This window comes from Muscardinus avellanarius (assembly GCF_963383645.1).
Source record: "Muscardinus avellanarius genome assembly, chromosome: 13".
Lineage (NCBI taxonomy): Eukaryota > Metazoa > Chordata > Mammalia > Rodentia > Gliridae > Muscardinus > Muscardinus avellanarius.
In genome coordinates, this window is record NC_137799.1 from 7,835,583 (window position 1) to 7,857,045 (window position 21,463).

Below are 21,463 nucleotides of genomic sequence, written 5' to 3' on the forward strand. Positions count from 1 at the left end.
CCATTGGGTCCCCGGAAGACTTAACCATGTGCTGCGGCCTCACCTCTGCCTAGAACGTTCTTCGGCCACCCCACCCCCACTCCCTTATCTGGCGAACTCCTCCCAACCTTCTCCTTTCCCAGCCGGCTTAGATGGAAAGTTGAAAAAAGGGATTCCCAGCGGGCGTGGTGGCACACACCGGTAATTCCAGAATTGGGAGGCTGAGACCCTACGATCAGAGGTTCCACGCTCAGCAACTTCACGAGATCCTGTTTCAAAATAAAAAATTAAAAAGAGCCGGGCGTGGTGGCGCACGCTTGTAATCCCAGCATTCGGGAGGCAGAGACTGGAGGATCTTGGTTCAAGGACAGCCTCAGCTACTTAGTAAGGCCCTCTGCAACTCAGTGAGACCCGGTTTCAAAATAAAGAATTAAAAATAGGACAGGGGTGTGTAGCTCGGAGGTTGAATGACCCTGGGTTCCAGCCCCAGACCTGCAAAAATTAAAAATTAAAAAAATAAAATTAAAAAATTAAAAAGAGCCTGGCAGGGTGGTGCGTTCCTGTAATCTCAGTATTTGGGAGGCAGAGAAGAGGATTGCAGGTTCAAGGACAGCCTCCGGAACTTAACAAGACTCTCAGCAACCTAATGAGACCCTTTTTTCAAAATAAAAAATAAAGCCGGGTATGGTGGTACAGGCTTGTAATCCCAGTATTTGGGAGGTTCAAACAGGAGGGTAGCAGATTTACAGCCAGCCTCAGTTACTTAGGCTCTCCATAACTTAGTGAGACCCTGTTTCAAAATAAAAATAATTATTAAAAATAAAGCTGACAGCGGGACGTGGTGGCGCAGGCTTGTAATCCCCACGCTTGGGAGGCAGAGACAGGAGGATTGCGCAGGTTCAAAAAGAGACCCTGTTTCAAAATAAAATATTAAAATAGGTCTGGGAGTGTAGCCCAGAAGTAGAAGGGTTTCCAGGAACCCCAGTACCACCAAAAAAAAAAAAAAAAAAGCCGAGGGTATAATTTGGAGGTAGAATGCCCTTGGGTTCAATCCCCAGCACCACACAAAATAAATAATAAATACAAAAGTAAAACAAGTTGGGTGTAACTCAGAGATAGAATACCTGGGTTTAGTCATACAGGGTGGCACACTTGTAATCCCAGGAGGATCACAGGTTTGATCACAGGTTGACTAAGGAACTTGGTGGGGCTCTCCCAATTGAGACCCTATTTCTATTTTTTTTTTGGTACTGGGAATGGAACCCAGGGGCATTTGACCTATACTCCAGCCCTATTTTTTTATTATTTATTTTGAAACAGAATCTCACTGAGTTGTTAAGAGCTTCACTAAGTAGCTGAGGCTGGCCGCAAACCCCAATCGTCCTGTCTCAGCCTCCCAAATGCCGGGATTATGAATGTGCGTCACCACACCTAAACAAGAATAGTGGCCGCCGGGCATGGTGGGCACGCTTGTGATCCCGGCGTTTGGGAGGCTGAGACCGGAGGATCGCGGTTCGCGGACAGCCTCAGCTACTTAGTGAGGCCCTCTGCAACTCAGTGAGACCCTGTTTCAAAATAAAGAATAAAAATAGGGCAGCGGGTGTAGCTCGAAGGTCGAATGCCCCTGGGTTCCATCCCCAGACCCGCAAAAAAAAAAAAAAAAAAAAAAAAAGCCGGGCGTGGTGGTGCACACTTGTAATCCCCGCGCTTGGGAGGCTGAGACAGGAGGATCGCATGGGTTCGCAGCCAGCCTCAGCTACTTAGTGAGGCTCTCAGCAACTTAGTGAGACCCTGTAACCAAATAAAATATAAAAAAGTTCTGGGAGTATAGCCTGGAGGTAGAAAGCCTCTGGGTTCCACCCCCAATACCACCAAAAAAAAAAAAAAAAATAGTGGGGTGGCAAATATTTATAATCCCATTGCTTGAGAGGCTAAGAGGACCCCAGGTTCAAATCCAGACTCTGCAATTTAGAGAGGTTCTGAGCAACCCAGTGAGACCCTGTTTCCAAATAAATAAAATCGGGCTGGGGTGCATCTTGGAGTAGAATGCCTCTGGTTTCATTTCCAGGACCAAAAACAATGAACAATTCTCTTTAACCTGGAGTGGTGGCATACACCTGCAATCCCAGTACTCGGGAGTCTGAGATAAGAGGACTGAAGGTTTGAAGCCAGCCTCAACAATTAATCAAGGCCATGCACAACTTAGACCCTGTTTCAAAATAAAATAGGGCTGCGGGTAAAACTCAGAGGTAGCCACACCCAGTACCACAATAAAATAAAACCCAACACATGGAAGACTCTGGGCCATTTACTATCCCAGAGAACAGCTGGTCCAGAGGCTTCGTTTTGGATATAATCCTTCCCCCAACCCTTTTCTTCAGAGCCTTTCTTTAATGGCGCCTTCCCTTCTCAAAATAAACCTCCTGGATTCCCACTTGTGCGTTCTGTTTGAATGCTTTCCAAGCAGATAAGCAAGGTCTAAAATTGTGTGGAATAATTGTGTGTGGGGGGGTGGAGGGATTGAACCCAGGGTCATTCTACCACCAAGCTCTACCCTCAGTCCTATATTTTATTTTTTTTATTTTGAAACAGGGTCTCACTAACTTGCAGAGAGCCTCACTAAGTAGCTGAGGCTGGCCACAAACCTGAGATTTTCCTGTCTCAGCTTCCCAAGTACTGGGATTACAAGTATGAACCACTACAGCCAGATTTTTTTTTTTTTAAGCACACCCAGCCAGAAGAATTTTAAAATCTCTCACTAGTTAACATTACATGGTGCCGTGAGACATATATAACAGCAGGTTCAAGACCAGCCTCAGCAGTTTAGTGAGAGTCTAAACAACCTAGAAAGGATTTATTTCAAAACAAAAAAATAATAAAGAGGCGTGGTGGCACACACTTGTAATCCCCGCGCTTGGGAGGCGGAGACAGGAGGATCACACAGGTTCAGGGCCAGTTGTGCTGGTTTAGGAGATCCTCTTTCCAAATTTAAAAAAGTATTAAAAAATAGGTCTGGGAGTAGAAGTAAAAAATAGCCCGGAAGTAGAAGGGTTTCCAGGAACCCCAGTACCACACATAATAATAATAATAATAATTATTATTATTATTATTATTATTAATTAATTAATTAAAAGGGCAGGAGGTAAACCTGGTGCATTGGCACACACTTGTAATCCCAGGACTTGAGAGGTTGAAACAGGAGGATCGCAGGTTTGAGGACAGCCACAGCAAATAGAGGCTTTCATCAAGCTAACAAGACCCTGTTTCAAAATAAAAAATAAGCTAGGTGTGGTGGTGCACGCTTGTAATCCCCGCGCTTGGGAGGCTGAGACAGGAGGATTGCACGGGTTCGAAGCCAGCCTCAGCTACTTAGTGAGGCTCTCAGCAGCTTAGTGAGACCTTGTTTCCAAATAAAGTATAAAATAGGTCTGGGAGGATAGCCCGTAGTTTAAAAAAAAAAACAAACCCTTGGTTCCACCCCCCATACCACTAATAATAATAATAATAATAATAATTAATAATAATAATAAAATAAAAAATAGGGCTGAGAGTGTAACTTGGAGGTAGAATGCCCCTGAGTGCAATTCCCAGCACCACATACAAAATAAAATATAGCCAGATATGGTAGTACACACTTCTATTCTATTTTTTTATTTTTTAAATTTTTTGGTGGTACTAGGGGTGGAACCCAGAGGCTTTCTACTTCCAGGCTATACTCCCAGACCCATTTTATATTTTATTTGGAAACAGGGTCTCACTAAGTTGCTGAAAGCCTCACTAAGTAGCTGAGGCTGGCTTCGAACCTGTGAGATCCTCCTGTCTCAGCCTCCCAAGCTCTGGATTACAAGCGTGCGCCACCACGCCTGGCAACACACTTATATTCTTATCCAGTATTTTAAGAGGCTGAGACAGTAGGATTACAGGTTCAAAGCCAGCTTCAGCAACTTAGTGAGGTCCTCGGGAAATTCACAAGACCCTGTTTCCAAATAAAACATAGGAGCTGGACATGGTGGCATATGCTTGTAATCCCAGTACCAGGGAGGCTGAGACAGGAGGATCGCAGGTTTGTGGCAGCCTCAGCTACTTCCTGAGAACTTCTAAAACTTTGTGAGACCCTGTTTCAAAATAAAGAAAAAATAGGGTTGGAGGTGTAACTCAGAGGTAGAATGCCCTGGGTTCAATCCCCAGTACCGGAAAAAAAACCAAACTGCTGAGTCTGTCTATGAACTTGCAATCTTTGTGTTTCAGCCTCCCAAGTACTACCACACCCAACTATTTTTTGTTTAAATTATTTGTACTGTAGATTGAACTCAGGGACATTTTACTTCCAAGCTACACCCCCATCCCTATTTTATTGTTTTTCTTTTCTTTCTTTTATTTTTTCAGTACTGGGAATGAAACCCAGGGGCATTGTACCTCTGAGCTACACCCCCAGTCCTATTGTTTCAATCTTTTTATTTTTTGAAACAGGTCTCATTGAGTTGCGAAGTGGCTGAGGCTGTCCAAGAACCGCAATCCTCCGGTCTCTGCCTCCTGAGTGCTGGGATTACAAGCATGCGCCACCAGCCGGGCCTATTTAAATTTTCAAACATGGTTTCACTAAGGTACTGAGGACCTCACTAAATTGCTGAGACTGGCCTTGAACCTGCAATCCTCTGGTCTCAGCAGCCTCTCAAGTACTGGGATTATAGGGATGTGACACCACACCTATCTTTTTTTTTTTTTTTTTTTTTTTCTGTACTGGGCATTCTACCTCCAAGCTACACCCTCAGCCCTGTTTTTTATTCTTTATTTTGAAACAGGATCGCACTGAGTAGCAAAGGGCCTCACCAAGTAAATGAGGCTGTCTGCAAATTGCAATTCTCCTGTTTCAGCCTCCCTAATGCCACCACGCTCAGCTTTATTTATTTATTTGTTTATTTATTTATTTATTTATTTATTTTAACATGCTCTTGTTAAATTGCTCAGGCTGGCCTTAAACTTGAGATCCTCCAGTCTCAGCCTCCCAAGTACTGGGATCACAGGTGTGTCCCAGCACTCCCAGTGGCCCGGTGGCTTAGACTCTGGTTTAATGACCTAGTGCAGCACCAGAGCACGTGTCAGCTGCAGTTCAAGCATCCAAGGCCCGCCTTTCCTCCTCTCCAGGTTCCAAGTTGTAGCTTCCTGGATTCCCAGGGGTGTTGCTAGGCAACCGTGAGTACTCTTGCAAACTTCCTTCCAGAACAGGCAAAGGGGAGTTGGGGGCTTACTGAATGTCCTCCCCGTACCCGACCTGAGAGTTGACCGTCTCCGGGAGGGAGAGCCAGATGTTCTGTGACCCTGAGGCCTGGTACCTCTGGAAGGAAGAAATTTCCAAAACAGAATATTGTTATCTGTTCACATGTGCCCTGGGTGGCGATGGATGATAGCTGCCATTCATTCATTAATTGATATTTACTTATTTACTTTGTATGTGGAATTGGGGATGGAATCCAGCAGCCTTCTACCTCCAAGCTACGCCCCCAGACCTATTTTATTTTATTTTAATTTATTTTTATTTTATTATGTACTTATTTATTTTGCAGTACTGGGGGATTGAACCCACGGGCATTCTACCTCCTCCAGCCCTATTTTTTTTTTGTGTGTGTGTGCTACTGGGGTTGGAACTCAGATACTTTCTACCTCCGGGCTATACTCCCAGACCTACTTTTATATTTTATTTGGAAACAGGGTCTCACTAGTTGCTGAGAGCGTCACTAAGTATCTGAGGCTGGCTTCGAACCTGCGCGATCCTCCTGTCTCAGCCTCCCAAATGCGGGGATTACAAGCGTGCACCACCATGCCCAGCTTCCAGCCCTATTTTTTTATTCTTTATTTTGAAACAGAGTCTCACTGAGTTGCTAAGGGTTTCACTAAGTAGCTGAGGCTGTCCAAGAACCGCGATCCTCCAGTCTCAGCCTCCCAAATGCTGGGATTACAAGCTTGCGCCTCCATGCCTGGCTCCCATGGCTCCCAGCCCTTTTTTTTTTTTGGTGGTACTGGGGATAGAACTCAGGGGCCTTCTACCTCCGGGCTACACTCCCAGATCTATTTTATATTTTATTTGGAAACAGGGTCTGTTAAACCAGCTGAGGCTGGCTTTGAACCTGTGTGATCCTCCTGTCTCAGCCTCCCAAGCACGGGGATTACAAGCATGCCCCACCACGCCTGGCTATGCCCTTAATTTATTTTATTTTATTTATTTTTTTTTTTTTGTGGGTCTGGGGATAGAACCCAGGGACATTTGACCTCTGAACTACACACCCTGCCCTATTTTTATTCTTTATTTTGAAACAGGGTCTTACTGAGTTACAGGGTCTTATTGAGTTGCAGAGGGCCTTCCTAACTACCTGAGCCTTTGCACGAACCGCGATCCTCCAGTCTCAGCCTCCCAAATGCTGGGATTCCAAGCGTGCCCACCACGCCGGCTTATTATTTATTTTAATAGCATCTCACTAGATTGCTCTGAGTCTCCCTAAATCGCTTCAGCCTCCTAAGACTCAGAGATTGGATGTCTTGGGTTCAATCTGTAATACCACAAAAATTAAGTGAAACTTGAGCCAGGCATGTGCTGCGCGCTTGTGATCCTCATACTTGGGAGGCTGAGACGGGATGATCACAGGTTTGAGGCCAGCCACAAGAATTTAGTGAGACCCTATTACCCTATTACAGAACACAAGAGTGGGTTGAGATGGGAGGATTGCAGGTTCAAGGCCAGCCTCAGCAACTTAGTGTGACTGCCTGCAATTTAGGAAGACCCTGGTTATTTTTTTCTTCTTTCTTTCTTTTTTCTTTCTCTTTTTCTCTTCTTTCTTCTTCGTCTTCTCTTTTTTTTTTTTTTTTTGCGAGTCTGGGGATGGAACCCAGGGACATTCGACCTCCCAGTTATACCTCCAACCCTATTTTTCATTCTTTATGTTGAAACCGGGTCTCACTAAGTTGCAGAGGGCCTCATAAGTAGCTGAGGATGTCCGAGAACAGCGATCCTCCAGAGGAAGACCCTGTTTTCAAATAAAAAATAAATAAGAAGCCGGGCCGTGGTGGCGCATGCTTGTAATCCCAGCATTGAGTGGGGGGCTGAGACCCAGAGGATCGTGGTTCACGGACAGCCTCAGCTACTTAGTGAGGCCCTCTGCAACTCAGTGAGACCCGGTTTCAAAATAAAGAATAAAAAATAGGGCAGGGGGTGTAGATCGGAGGTCGAATGACCCTGGGTTCCATCCCTAGATCCGCAAAAAAAAAAAAAAAAAGAAAGAAAGAAAAGTAAAATAGGCTTTGGGCCGGGCGTGGTGGCGCACGCTTGTAATCCCCAGCGTTCTGGAGGCTGAGACTGGAGGATCGCGGTTTGTGGACAGCCTCAGCTACTTAGTGAGGCTCTCCACAACTTAGTGAGACCATGTCTCAAAATAAAGAATAAGAAATAGGGCAGAGGATGTAGCTCAGAGGTTGAATGCCCCTGGTTTACATCCCCAGATCCGAAAAATAAAATAAAATAAAATAGCCGGGCATGGTGGCGCACACTTGTAATCCCAGCATTTGGGAGGCTGAGACCCTGGAGGATCGCGGTTCGTGGACAGCCTCAGCTACTTAGTGAGGCCCTCCGCAACTCAGTGAGACCCTGTTTCAAAATAAAAAATAAAAATAGGGCAGGGGGTGTAGCTTGGAGGTAGAATGTCCCTGGGTTCCGTCCCCAGACCCACAATAAATAAATAAATAAATAAATAATTAAAATAAGGTTTGGGGTATAGCTCAGAGGTAGAATTTCCCTGGATTCAATCCCCAGCACCACCAAATAAATAAATGAATGAACAAATGAATAAATGGTGAGGGTAGAGCCAGGCGTGGTGGCACACACTTGTAATCCCCACACTTGGGAGGCTGAGACAGGAGGATCGCACAAGTTTGAAGCCTGCCTCAGCTACTTAGTGAGGCTCTCAGCAACTGAGTGAGACCCTGTTTCTTTTCTTTTTTCTTTTTCTTTCTTTTTTTTTTTTTGTGGGTCTGGGAATGGAAACCTTAGGCATTTGACCTCCAAGCTATATCTCTTGCCCTATTTATTATTATTTATTTATTTATTTATTTATTTATTTATTTTGTGGTACTGGGGGTGGAACCCAGAGGCTTTCTACCTCTGGGCTATATACTCCCAGACCTTTTTTATATTTTATTTGGAAACAGGGTCTAAGTTGCTGAGAGCCTCACTAAGTAGCTGAGGCTGGCCTTGAACCTGCAGGATCCTCCTGTCTCAGCCTCCCAAGCGCCAGGAGCCAGGATTACAAGCGTGTGCCACTATGCCCGGCTTGCCCTATTTAAATTTTTTTTTTTTTTTTTTTTTTTTGCGGGTCTGGGGATGGAACCCAGGGGCATTCTACCTCCGAGCTACACCCACTGCCCTGTTTTTATTCTTTATTTTGAAACCAGGTCTCACTGAGTTGCAGAGGGCCTCACTAGGTAGCTGAGGCTGTTCGCGAACCGCGATCCTCCGGTCTCAGCCTCCTTAATGCTTGGATTACAAGGATGCACCACCATGCCCAGCGAGACCCTTTTTCTGAAGAAAATATAAAATAGGTCTGAGAGTGTTTCCTGGAGATAGAAGAGCCTCTGGTTTCCACGTCTAGTACCACAAAAAAAAAAAAAAAAAAAAAAAAATTGTAAGGGTATAGCTTGGAGGTACAATACCCAGCAATAAAATTTAAAAACTAAAGCCGGCCGCTTATGGGCACATGCTTGAAACGCTTGTAATCCCAGTATTTCGGAGGCTGAGACAGGAGGATCACCAGTTCAAAGCCAGCCTGGACAATTTAGCAAGGCCCTCTGCAACTTAGTGAAACCCTGTTTCCAAATAAGAAATAAAATTGGGAGCCGGGCGTGGTGGTGCACGCTTGTAATCCCAGCATTTCGGAGGCTGAGACCTGAGGATCATGGTTCTCCGACAGCCTCCGCTACTTAGTGAGGCCCTCTGCAACTCAGTGAGACCCTGTTTCAAGATAAAGAATAAAAAATAGGGCAGGAGGTGTAGCTCGGAGGTTGAATGCCCCTGGGTTCCATCCCTAGACCTGCAAAAAAAAAAATTTTTTTTTTTTGGTTGTACTGGGGGTGGAACCCAGAGGCTTTCTACTTCCGAGCTATACTCCCAGACCCATTTTATATTTTATTTTGAAACAGGGTCTCACTGAGTTGCAGAGGGCCTCACTAAGTAGCTGAGGCTGTCCGTGAACCACTATCCTCAGGTCTCAACATCCTGAATGAATTATTACAAGTGTGCGCCACCAAGCCTGGCGTCGTTTTTTTGTTTTGAAAAAGGTAGAATGCCCTTGAGCTCACACACACACACACACACACACACACACACACACACACACACACACAAGACCTTTAATATGTGATCCTCCTGTTTTAATAGCCTCCGGAGTTCTGGAATTATATAGAGGCCTGCGCAACTGTGTCTGTCTTTAATTCAGTTAACAAGCTTTTTTTTTTTTTTTTCTCTTAGTACTGGGGATGGAATCCAGGGGCATCCTACCTCTGAGCTAACCCCGGCCCATTTTTTTTTATTTTTTATTTTGAAACAGGGTCTCAATGAGTTGCAAAGTAGCTGAGGCTGTCCTCTGTGAACGGCGTTCCTTTTGTCTAAGCCTCCTGAATGCTGGGATTACAAATCTGTGCCCAGTCCCAGCCCTTTATTTTATTCTTTATTTTGAAACAGGGTGTCACTGAGTTGCAAAGGGGCCAAGTAGCTGAGGTTGTCTGCAAACCGTGAACCTCCTGTCTCAGCCTCCCTAATGCTAGGATTACAAGGGTGTGCCACCATGCCCGATACATCTTTTTTTTAAAAAAATTATTTTTTGCAATCCTGGGGATGGAACCCAGGGACATTCTACCTCCGATACACCCCCAGCCTTACTCTTTATTCTTTATTTGGAAACAGGGTCTCAATGAGTTGCACAGGCCCTGAGGCTGCTGGGGAACCGGGATTCTCCTGTCTCAGCCTCCCAAATCCGGATTACAAGCGTGTGCCCACCAGGCCCGGCCTTTTTTTTTTTTTTAATGTTAGTAAAAATATTTTAATAAATGTTTCACATATTTTGATTTAATATATTCATATAGTTCCATTATTATTATTATTATTTTTTGGTGGTACTGGGGTTCCTGGAAGCCCTTCTACCTCCGGGCTACACTCCCAGACCTATTTTTACATTTTTTTGTTTGGAAACAGGGTCTCTTAAGGCAGCTGAGGCTGGCTTCGAACCTGCGCGATCCTCCTGTCTCTGCCTCCCAAGCGCGGGGATTACAAGTGTGCGCCACCGCGTCTGGCTTAGTTCCATTATTTATTGACAGTGCAATGACAAAATTAATATATATGTAGAAGGAAAGAGATGCACTTTGTTAGTAAAATATTTTAATAAACGTTTCACATATTTTGATATGCCCGGCGTTTATTCTTTATTTTTAACGGGGTCTCACTTAAGTTGCGGGGCCCAAGCAGCAGAGGCTGGCTGATAATGGGCCAGCCTCCCGTCTCGGCCTCCCCAGCAAGCATACTGGTGCGCTTCCTCATCTGAGCCCAACTATTCATCTCCACTGGGGATGCTCTTCTGCCATTTTTATCACTCTAGCAGGCAGAAACTGAGGAGAGGCGGCGTCGGGGGCCGCGCTGGCGCGGGGCTGGGCCCGGGGGCGCGTGGCGGGGTCCCTGGACCTCGGCGCCCGCCAGCTCCGGCTCTGCCCGCGCCTGGGCGCCCGGCGCCATCTCTGAGCCTGGCACCCGTGATCACTTCCGCACTTCTTTGGTGGAGGAGCCTCTGCGCCTGCCTCGAGCGTGTCCCTGCTGAGAATAAGATGGCCGAGAGTAGATATGCACGTCCTCCCAGCTGAAAAGGATCATTCATTTTTCCCCTGTTGGGCCTCGGGGAAATGCGCCACGACCAGTCAAAAAAATGGCGCCACCAGCTTCACCTCGCCCATCTTTTCCTTCCGGTCTCCGGGCGCGAAGGTCGCGGCTTACTGCGCCGGCGCGGGAGGGCGGGCCGTCACCATGGCAACGCGCCTGCAGCCGCGGCGGAGCCCGGGGGAGGGCCGCGCGGGGACCGGCGTGCTGGCGACCGGCCGGGCAGAGGGCGCCGAGCGGCCGGAGCGGCCCGGGCCGCTGCAGGACGAGACCCTGGGCGTGGCGTCCGTGCCCTCGCTGTGGAGGGGTGCCCAGGGCATCCGCGGGGAGACGGTGAGCGGCGCTGGGGCTGCGCGGGCGGAGAGTGGGCCGGCTTTCCACTGTCTGTTTTTATTTATTATTTTTTTGGTGGTACTAGGGGTGGAACTTAGAGGCTTTTTACCTCCAGGCTACACTCCCAGACCTTTTTCTATTTTATTTGGAAACAGGGTCCCACTAAGTTGCTGAGAGCCTCACTAAGTAGCTGAGGCTGGCTTTGAACCTGTGCGATCCTCCTGTCCCAGCCTCCCACGCGGTCTGTTTTTATGTTATCCGCAAAAAGTAACCGCGGAGCCCGGCGTGGTGGGGGCACGCTTGTGATCCCAGCGTTCGGGAGGCTGAGACCTGAGGATCGCGGTTCGAGGCCAGCCTCAGCTACTTAGTGAGGCCCTTTGCAGCTTAGTGAGACCCTGCTTCAAAATAAAGAATAAAAAATAGGGAGGGGGGTGTGGCTCGCAGGTCAAATGTCTCTGGGTTCCATCTCCTGACCGCTCCCCCCTCCCCCAAATAAGGCGTGGTGACACAGGCTTGTAGTCACAGCGTTTGGGAGGCTGGGACTGGAGGATCCCGGTTCGCAGACAGCCTCAGCTACTTAGGCCCTTTGCAACTCAGTGAGACCCTGTTTCAAAATAATAAAAAATAGGGCAGGGGGTGTAGATCGGAGGTAGAATGCCCTGGGTTCCTTCCCCAGTACTGAAAAAAAAAAAAAAAAAAAAAAAAAACAAAACGGTGGGGGGTTTTACTAGGTTGCAGGGGTTTCTGAGTTGCTGAGGCTGGCCAGGCGCCTGTCTGTCTCAGCCTGAGCCTCAGCCTCCGGGAGGCTGCAGATGGGCAGCAGCATTTCCAGCTGTGACATTTGTTTGAGCTGGCGGGAGGCCTGTGGAGGACGGAGGGAAGGGGAGAGGTCCCAGGTGATGGCAGAGGGTCAGCGCAGTAAGGAGCCAGCAGAACAAGCTGGGTCCCAGGATGCTGAGTTTTTTCCCAGAGGAAACAACTTGGGTTGTTGATCTTGCAGATAGCGGAGGTCCTCGGCAATGCAAGTGACACCTCATGAAGTCACTTTTTTTTTATTTTTGCTGTAAATTTAAGCAATTTTTTATTATTACAAAGTTAGAAAGAAGAGACAAATTATAAAGCACTATGTCAGAGAGAGGGAGTGACGTAGTGGAGTGCCTTGGAGGTAAGACACTCCATGAAGTCACTTTTTTTTTGTGGTACTGGGGGTGGAGCCCAGGGCCTTTCTACCTCCAGGCTGTACTCCCAGACCTATTTTATACTTTATTGGGAAACAGGGTCTCTCACTAAGTAGCTGAGGCTGGCTTCGAACCTGCGCGATCCTCCCGTCTCAGCCTCCCAAGCGCGGGGATGACAAGTGTGCGCCACCACGCCCGGCTATGAAGTCACTTTTGAGGATAGTGTCTTCCCAAGGCCTAGCAGTGTGCAGGAACAGTACCTGCTGTGCTGTGCTGCGTGGGAATAGTTCCCGCCACAAGCAAACCCTGGTCACTTTGATTCAGCCTGTTTATCCCCCTGCAGGTAAGTGTATGATTCATGCACTTTTAAAGGTCATATTGACCTTTAAAAAATACTCAGATATGACTTTTACAAAATACTTAAAATAAGCCGGGCATGGTGGTGCATGCTTGTAATCCCAGCATTTGGGAGGCTGAGACAGGAGGATCACAGTTTGAGGCCAGACTCAGGTACTTAGGTTTTTTTGCAACTCAGTGAGATCCTGTTTCAAAATAAAGAATAAAAAATAGGGCTGGGGGTATAGCTTGAAGGTAGAATGCCCCTAGGTTCCATCCTCATTACCGCAAAAAACAAAACAAAACAAAACTCAAAATAGACTGGAGGTGGTGGCGCACGCTTGTAATCCCAGCATTCAGGAGGCTGAGACCTGAGGATCACGGTTCGCAGACAGCCTCAGCCACTTAGTAAGGCCCTCTGCAACTCAGTGAGACCCTGTTTCAAAATAAAGAAGAAAAGATAGGGCTGGGTGTAGCTCAGAGATATAGTGCCCCTGGGCTCCATCCCCAGTACAGCAAAAAACAAGAAAACCCTCAAAATAGCTTTTGCTTGCTGAAGATCCAGCTATTAGAAGATTCCAGGTTGGGAATCATTGATTCACTCTAACACCTTTCTTTTTTGTGTACAGATATTATGGTTTATTTTATTTTATTTTATTTTTTTGCGGGTCTGGGGATGGAACCCAGGGGCATTCGACCTCCCAGCTATACACCCCCTGCCCTATTTTTTATTCTTTATTTTGAAACCGGGTCTCACTGAGTTGCGAAGGGCCTCACTAAGTAGCTGAGACTGTCTGCAAACCGCGATCCTTCAGTCTCAGCCTCCTGAATGCGGGGATTACAAGCGTGCGCCACCATGCCCGGCTTATGGTTTATTTTAAAAATTATTTTAGAGCCTTGCGTGGTGGCGCACGCTTGTAATCCCCGCGCTTGGGAGGCTGAGGCAGGAGGATGGCACAGGTTCAAAGCCAGCTTCAGCTACTTAGTGAGGCTCTCAGCAACTTAGTGAGACCCTGTTTCCAAATAAAATATAAAATAGGCCTGGGAGTATACCCCGGAGGTAGAAAGTCTCTGGGTTCCACCCCCAGTACCACCAAAAAAATATATTTTAATTTTTTTTTTTTTTTTTTGTGGTACTGGGGTTCCTGGAAGCCCTTCTACTTCCGGGCTACATTCCCAGACCTATTTTTTACATTTTTATTTGGAAACAGGGTCTCCTAAGCCAGTGTGCGTGGCTGGCTTCGAACCTGCGCCATCCTCCTGTCTCTGCCTCCCAAGCGCGGGGATTACAAGCGTGCGCCACCACGCCCGGCTTGAAATTATTTTTAAATTTTTTATTTATTTTGTGGGTCTGGGGATAGAACCTAGGGATATTCTACCTCTGAGCTACACCCCCAACCCTATTTTTTCTTTTTCTTTTTTCTGTTTTTGGTGGTACTGGGGTTCCTGGAAACCCTTCTACCTCCAGGCTACACTCTCACACCTATTTTTATATTTTTTATTTGGAAACAGGGTCTCTTAAGCCAGCGAGGCTGGCTTCGAACCTCAGCGATCCTCAGGTCCTCCTGTCTTTGCCTCCGAAGGCCGATTACTTACAAGCACCAGCTGATTGTTTTGAAGCAGGGTCTCACTAAGTAGCTGAGGCTGTCCTTGAACTGAGATCCTCCTGACTCAGCCTCCCAAGTGCTGGGATTACAAGTGTGAGAATCTGGGATTACAAGTGCAAGATTCTCACCACCATGCTCGGTTTAGTAATAGATTTTAAATTTATTTTTCTGCAGTAATAGAGACGAACCCTCTGAGTCATTCTACCTTTGAGATATACCAACAGCCCTTGTTTATTTTTTTATTATTATTTTGTGTTACTTGGGATTGAGGTTAGGGCTATTCTACATCCAGGCTCCATCCCCGTCCTATTTTATTTAGTTATTTATTGCCCTATTTTTTATTCTTTATTTGGAAAGAGTCTCATTAAGTTGTGGAGATCGTAGCTGAGACTGTCTGTGAAGTGCGAGCCTCCTGTCCCGGCCTCCCGAATGCTGGGATCACAAGCGTCAGGCTCTTTTGAGTTTTTCGTCCTGGGGTGTCCTGTGCTCAGGCCTGCCCTCCCTTCTGCCCTGAGTGGGCCTGAGCTCCCTCCTCTGGCCCTTACAGTCCCCGGTGTCTTCCTGGCACTGCAGCCTTGGCCTCCTCAGGTTCTGCAGTGTGGCGCTCCCTGCCGGAGCATGGTGTTAAATTGGGGCTGGTGGCGCCCTTTTGCCGAGTCTGTAAGTTGCTGAGGTTGGCCTTGAACCCGTGACCCTCCTATTTTAGCTTTCCAAGTACTGGGATTACAGGCATGTGCTACCATGCCTGGCTTGGTGAGACAGTTATGTTTTTTGTACTGGGGGTTGAACCCGGGGGCATTCAACCTCCGAGCCGTCGCCCCAGCAGGTTTTATTTTTTGTTTGAAATAGGATCTCACTAGGTTGCGGAGCGTCTCACTGCCTTGTCGAGGCTGTCTTTGAACTTATGACCGATCGACCTGGGTCAGCCTCTCCAGTTCCGGGCTCACAGGTGTGCAATATTACACCTGGCTGGTGACGCAGTTTTGGGCACCTGTGAAGAGATGGAAAGGCTGTGGCGGAGCCGGGCGTGGTGGCGCACGCTTGTAATCCTGGTATGTGGAGGGTGAGATAGCAGGATCCCAGGTTCTCGGCCAGCCTCAGCTACTTAATGAGGTCTTTTGTAACTTAGTGAGATCCTGTTTCAAAATAAAGAATAAAAAACAAGGCTGGGGGTGTAGCTCAGAGGAAAGGAAGACTAAGACAGTACCAGGACAGCCCCTGCAGTCGCAGCATCAGAGTGGAGGAGGTACGTCTGGCCTCTGACCTGTCGCCTGGTGGGCATAGGTTCTATGGGCTGCTTTCTGCCCCGATGTGCCCAGAGGTGCGGTCACGTGACCAGGAGGCTGGCCCCGATGCTGTGGAAGTGTGCCCTCTGCGGCCGCCGGCGCTTCACACCTGGTCAGTGTGGGGCCTCTGCCCATAGCTGGCTGTGTGTGTGTGTGTGTGTGTGTGTGTGTGTGTGTGTGTGCGTGTGCGTGCAGAACTGGGAATGGAACCCAGGGGCATTCTACCTCTGAGCTACACTCTCAGCCCTCTTTTTTATTCTTTCTTCTGAAACAGGGCCTCACCGAGTTGCAAAGGCCTCACTCAGTAGCTGGGACTGTCCGATAACTGAGATCCTCCTGTCTCAGCCTCCCAAATGCTGGGATTATGAGCGTAAGCCATCATGCCTGGCTTTATTTTTATTTTTTATTTTTGGTGGTACTTGGGGTGGAACCCAGAGGCTTTCTGCCTCCGGGCTATACTCCCAGACCCATTTTATATTTTATTTGGAAACAGGGTCTCACTGAGTTGCTGAGAGCCTCACTAAGTAGCTGAGGCTGGCCTTGAACCTGTGAGATCCTCCTGTCTCACCCTCCCAAGCGTGGGGATTACAAGCGTGTGCCACCACGCCCGGCCTGGCTTTATTTTTTATTTTGAAACAGGGTCTCAAGAAGTTGCCGAGTGCCTCGCTAAGTTGCCAAGGCTGGCCCTGAACCTGTGATCCTCCTGCCAGCCTCCCAAGTACTGGGATTACAGGCATGGCCCCGCCTGCTGTACTTTACCTGCCTAAAGACTGTCATCAAAAGTCCTGGGGCAGGTGCTCATTGGCCTGTTAGGGTCACATGGCCATCCTGACCAATCACCACAGCTGGGGTAGAGGCCCAGTGGCCCGCCGGTTGGCAGCGGTGAGGCCCGGGAGCGAGTCCCCTGGCGCGGGGCGGGCGCTGGCGGTGACAGCACAGCGCAGGCCAAGCTGATGCCGGCTTTGATCTCACTCCTAGAAAAGTTGCCAGACGGCCGGCATCGCCACCGCGGATGCGGCGGCCCAGGTCCGGGAGCAGGTGGATGCCCAGGTGCAGACGGAGGCCCCCGCGCCACCCGCCACACAGCCCGCCGCCCGCCAGGACAGCGCCCGGCTCGCAGCCTTCCTCCGGAGGGTGGAGGCCATGGTCATCCGGGAGCTGAACAAGAACTGGCAGAGCCACGCCTTTGACGGCTTCGAGGTGAACTGGACGGAGCCGCAGCACACGGTAGGGCAGGGGCTGCCGGCGCGGCGCCCCCCTGGGTCCCTCCCTGCCTTGGGCTGCTCCTGCTCCAGCCCGGCAGCAATAGTTTCGGCTCCAGCCAGCACTCCCCGATCCCTTCTTTTCTGCCAGGTACTGAGATGAGTTTTCTAAGAATAAATTAGTCAGCGGCGCTGAGACGAGAGGATCCTGGGCTCTAGTGAGTCTCAGCAATTTGGGAGACCCTGTTTCAAAATAAGGAAAAGGAGCCGGGCGTGGTGGCGCACGCTTGTAATCCCCATGCTTGGGAGGCTGAGACAGGAGGATCGCGCGGGTTCGAAGCCAGCCTCAGCTACTTAGTGAGGCTTTCAGCAACTTAGTGGGACCCTGTTTCCAAATAAAATATAAAAAAGGTCTGGGAGTATAGCCTGGAAGTAGAAAGCCTCTGGGCTCCACCCCCAGTACCACCAAAAAATAAGACAGCTGGGCGTGGTGTCGCACGCCTGTAATCCCAGCATTTGGGAGGCTGAGACGGGAGGATCACACAGGTTCGAAGCCAGCCTCAGCTACTTAGTGAGACCCTGTTTCCAAATAAAATATAAAATAGGTCTGGAAATATAGCCTGGAGATAGAAAGTTCCACCCCCAGTACCGCAAAAAAAAATAGGGCCGGGGGTGTCGCTCAGATGTAGAATGCCCCTGGGTTCCATCCACAGTACTACACACACAAAAAGAAAGAAAGAAAGAAAGAAAGAAAGAAAGAAAGAAAGAAAGAAAGAAAGAAAGAAAGAAGCAAAGACAGCTCTGCGGGCAGTACCCTGTGGTCTGCACTTTGTGGAGGAGGCTCCGAGAGGCTCCGTGACTCGCCCAGGGCCACACAGCTATGAGCTGCCGCTGGAGCCTGCACCCTGGGTGTTTGGGTTCGCTCAGTGCCCTGGTGACAGCAGAGGCTTTGAAGTCAGGGACTTTGGAATGTTGAGGGGCTTGTGGGTTTGCTCTCTCTGCCGGGCAGGCGCCCGACTGCCGAAGGCCTGGTGTGAGCTTTAAGTGTGTGTGGTGCTGGGGGTTAGGGTTTTGTGTGTGTGTGTGTGTGTGTGTGTGTGTGTGTGTGTGTGGTCCTGGGGATGGAGCCCATGGGCCTTTTACCTCGGGGGTGTACCTCCAGACCTATTATATATATATATTTTGTAAATGGTCTCACTAAGTTGCTGAGGCTGGTTTTGAACCTGTGATCCTCCTGTCTGAGCCTCCTACTTGGGATTCCAGGTGTGCACCAGCCCGCCTGGCTGCCATTTTTTTTTCAGGTCTGGGTATGGAACTCGGGCAATCTCCAAGCTACACCCCCTACCCTGGTTTTTTTTTTTTATTCTTTATTTTTGAAATGGGTCTCACTGAGTTGCAAAGGGCCTCACTAAGTAGCTTAGGCTCCAATCTCTGCCTCCTAAATGCTGGGACTACAAGTCTGGCTTGTTTTTTATTTCACAACGGGCTTGCTAGCCGGGCGTGGTGGCGCTTGGGAGGCTGAGACAGGAGGATCCCAGGTTCGAAGCCAGCCTCAGCTACTTAGTGAGGCTCTCAGCAACTTAGTGAGACCCTGTTTTCAAATAAGTATAAAATAGGTCTGGGAGTATAGCCTGGAGGTAGAAAAGCCCCTGGGTTCCATCTCCATTACCACCGAACAACAACAACAACAACAACAACAAAATACAGTTGCTGAGGCTTGAACCTGCGATTCTGTGTTTCAGCCTCAAGAATGGGTTACAGGCTTGCCGCACCAGCGGTGTGCGCAGTTTTCCTAGGTGGCCACAGGCCGCCTGCTGGGTGGCTTTGGGGCCTGAGGTGGGGATGGCTTGTCTCTGCAGGTGACCTGCCTGCACACCCTGGGCTACCCGCCCGCCCAGGGGCAGGGTCTGCACGTGACCAGCGTTTCCTGGAACACCACTGGCTCCGTCTTGGCCTGTGCCTACGGCCGGTGAGTGGCCACTGGGGTGGGGGGGCAGCGGAAGACCCCCACCTGGGCCCGTCTCCCCAGCTGCATGGGGGAGGTTGGCCCCAAGAGCTTGGTCATTCTGGGCATCCCGCCGAGGCTGGCTGGGCAGCCAGAGAGCAGGGTGGGGCCGAGGTCTGGGGCCACCTGCCCACTGGGCAGCGCAGCCTCAGCCGGCCTTCTCCCACCGGCCGTTTCTCTGGTGCCGTTTCCCTGTGCACTTGGTTTCCCAGCCCACCCCTGCCTGGGCCTGTCCCTGGGGGCTGGGGCCCCCTTTCTAGAGAACAGCCTGTCCTTGGGGCCCAGGCCGGAGCCTGTTCCTCTTGGACACTCAGTAGGAGGGTGTGATGGGAAGAGAAGCAATGATGGGGGTTGAGGGAGGGCTGGGAAGGCGACAGGAGCCGCAGGGGCAGCTCAGTGCGTCCCGTGCAGGCTGGATGACGGGGATTGGAGCACGCTCAAGTCCTATGTGTGCTCCTGGAACCTGGACCGGCGAGGCCTGAGCCCCCGGCAGCCGTCGGCGGTGGTGGAGGTGCCCAGCGCCGCCATGTGCCTGGCCTTCCACCCCACTCAGCCCTCCTATATCGCGGGTGAGCTGCCCGGCCCTGGCCGGCTGGGCGGGCCTGCGTGGAGGAGACAGGCTGCCCTGACTCCCTGGGGGGGGGGGCAGACCTGGGAAGGGCCGCTGCGAGTGGGGGCTGTGCGGGGGGTGGAGTGAGCCGGCGGCAGGCTCTCAGCGCCGCCTCTGCTTGTTGTGGAGGGGCTCCTGCCCGGGAATGGGACTTTCCTCTTTGCGGATGGTTTTCAGCGGGGCCCGGCTCTGGCTGAGCTGATGGCCAGGCCCGTGCTCCCCACAGGAGGGCTGTACAGTGGCGAGGTCCTGGTGTGGGACTTGAGCCGCCCCGAGGACCCGCTGCTCTGGCGCACAGGCCTGACGGATGACACCCACACAGACCCCGTGTACCAGGTGAGGCCCTGGGCTGTTGGGGGGAGAGGGCAGAACAGGAGGAGCCCTGCGGGCCTGGGGAGCACTGGCCGCTGACCTGCCCCCGCGGGGGCCGTGGAGGGACTCAGCCCCTGCTCCTACCACCCGCGATGGCCTATTTTCCCCGGCAGAGCCTGGTGCTGGGGGCTCTGCTCTGCCCATCTCGCTCCACTGTCGTCTTAGGTGGTCTGGCTGCCTGAGCCCAGGCATGGTCATCGCTTCCAGGTGCTGAGCGTGGCCACGGACGGGAAGGTGCTGCTCTGGCAGGGGGCCGGCGGGGGCCAGCTGCAGCTCACCGGGGGCTTCGCCGTGGTCATGCAGCAGTTGCCACGAAGCACCAAGCTGAAGAAGGTAGGTGGGCGCCAGCACCAGCCCCCGCAGCCCGGGCAGCCCGCAGCACGGCCCACTGGCCATCGGGACCGTGCGCTGAGCCCTCAGTCCTGACCCTGTTGCTCTCCTACAGCCTTCCCGGGGTGAGACTGAGGTGGGCGCCACGGCGGCGTCTTTCTCCAGCTTCGACCCCAGCCTTTTCATCCTGGGCACGGAAGGCGGTTTCCCACTCAAATGTTCCCTGGCAGCAGAAGAGGCGGCCCTCACGCGCACGCCCAGCTCCGTGCCCCTGCGGGCTCCGGCGCAGTTCACCTTCTCCCCCCACGGTGGTCCCATCTACTCTGTGAGCTGCTCCCCTTTCCACAGGTAGGAGAGGCCCGGGGTCCCCACCCTGCTGACTTCCAGGCGCCGGGCCATGCAGTAGACCCTCTCCACGCACCTGCGTCCTAATTCTTCCCCCATCTGAGCCCGGTTTGTCCCTTCTCTACTGAGGACGGACTCACCGGTTTGGGGGCCAAGGAGGCTTCTGAGCTGAGAGCCTGGGAGGAGTCGGGGGCAGCCCCACGGACATCAGGCCAAGCCCCTGGCCTCTCTCCTGCCTAGGAACCTCTTCCTGAGCGCGGGGACGGACGGCCACGTCCACCTGTACTCCGTGCTGCAGGCGCAGCCCCTGACCTCGCTGCAGCTGTCCCACAAGTACCTGTTTGCCGTGCGCTGGTCCCCTGTGCGCCCCCTGGTTTTTGCAGCTGCTTCTGGGGAAGGTAAGAAAAGGCCACCAGGTGTGGATCCCTTAAAGTGGTTGATGGGCTCAGTAGACACTTGGAATCCTAGATGGGGAGACTGTGTACAAAGATTTTTACCCAGAAAACTAGCCGCGAGGCACGCAGGGAGGCCCAGGTGCCAGCACCAGCCGTATTGTGAGCTGTGAGCTGTGGCAGCTAGTTTCCAAACCTCTTTCTCCAGGTGATGTGCAGCTGTTTGATCTCCAGAAAAGCTCCCAGAAACCCACAGCGTCCATCGTGCAAACCCAGGACGGAAGCCCTGTCTACTGCCTCGAGTTTAACCACCAGCAGACCCAGCTCTTGGCTGCTGGTGACGCCAAGGGCGTGGTGAAGGTGTGGCGGCTGAGCACCTCGTTCACTGAGCAGGGGCCCCGGGAAACCGAGGGCCTGGACCAGCTGGCAGCAGAGGTGGCCACCTGAGGCCACAGGGGCAGGGGCGAGGCTGTGCCGGGCTAAATGAAAGGAAGGACGCCGTTAGAGGGAGTTGAGTCCTTTATTTGTCTTTTACATGAAAACAGAAAAGGTGTGGGGGGACAAGAAGGACTAAACCAGCTG

The 21,463-nt window shown here is 50.7% G+C and overlaps 1 protein-coding gene across 1 annotated transcript; it reads left to right on the forward strand.

Moving 5' to 3' along the window:
• Window positions 1-10,991: 10,991 nt before the first annotated feature.
• On the forward strand, window positions 10,992-21,328 carry DYNC2I2 (dynein 2 intermediate chain 2; the record flags this gene model as incomplete). The annotated part of the gene is made up of 9 exons (XM_080709504.1): window positions 10,992-11,218; window positions 16,604-16,852; window positions 18,687-18,796; window positions 19,244-19,401; window positions 19,669-19,778; window positions 19,980-20,147; window positions 20,260-20,492; window positions 20,730-20,887; window positions 21,090-21,328. The coding sequence occupies exons 1-9, from the start codon at window positions 11,033-11,035 to the stop codon at window positions 21,326-21,328; spliced, it is 1,611 nt and encodes a 536-aa protein (XP_080565630.1). The 5' UTR covers window positions 10,992-11,032.
• Between the last annotated feature and the right edge of the window lie 135 nt (window positions 21,329-21,463).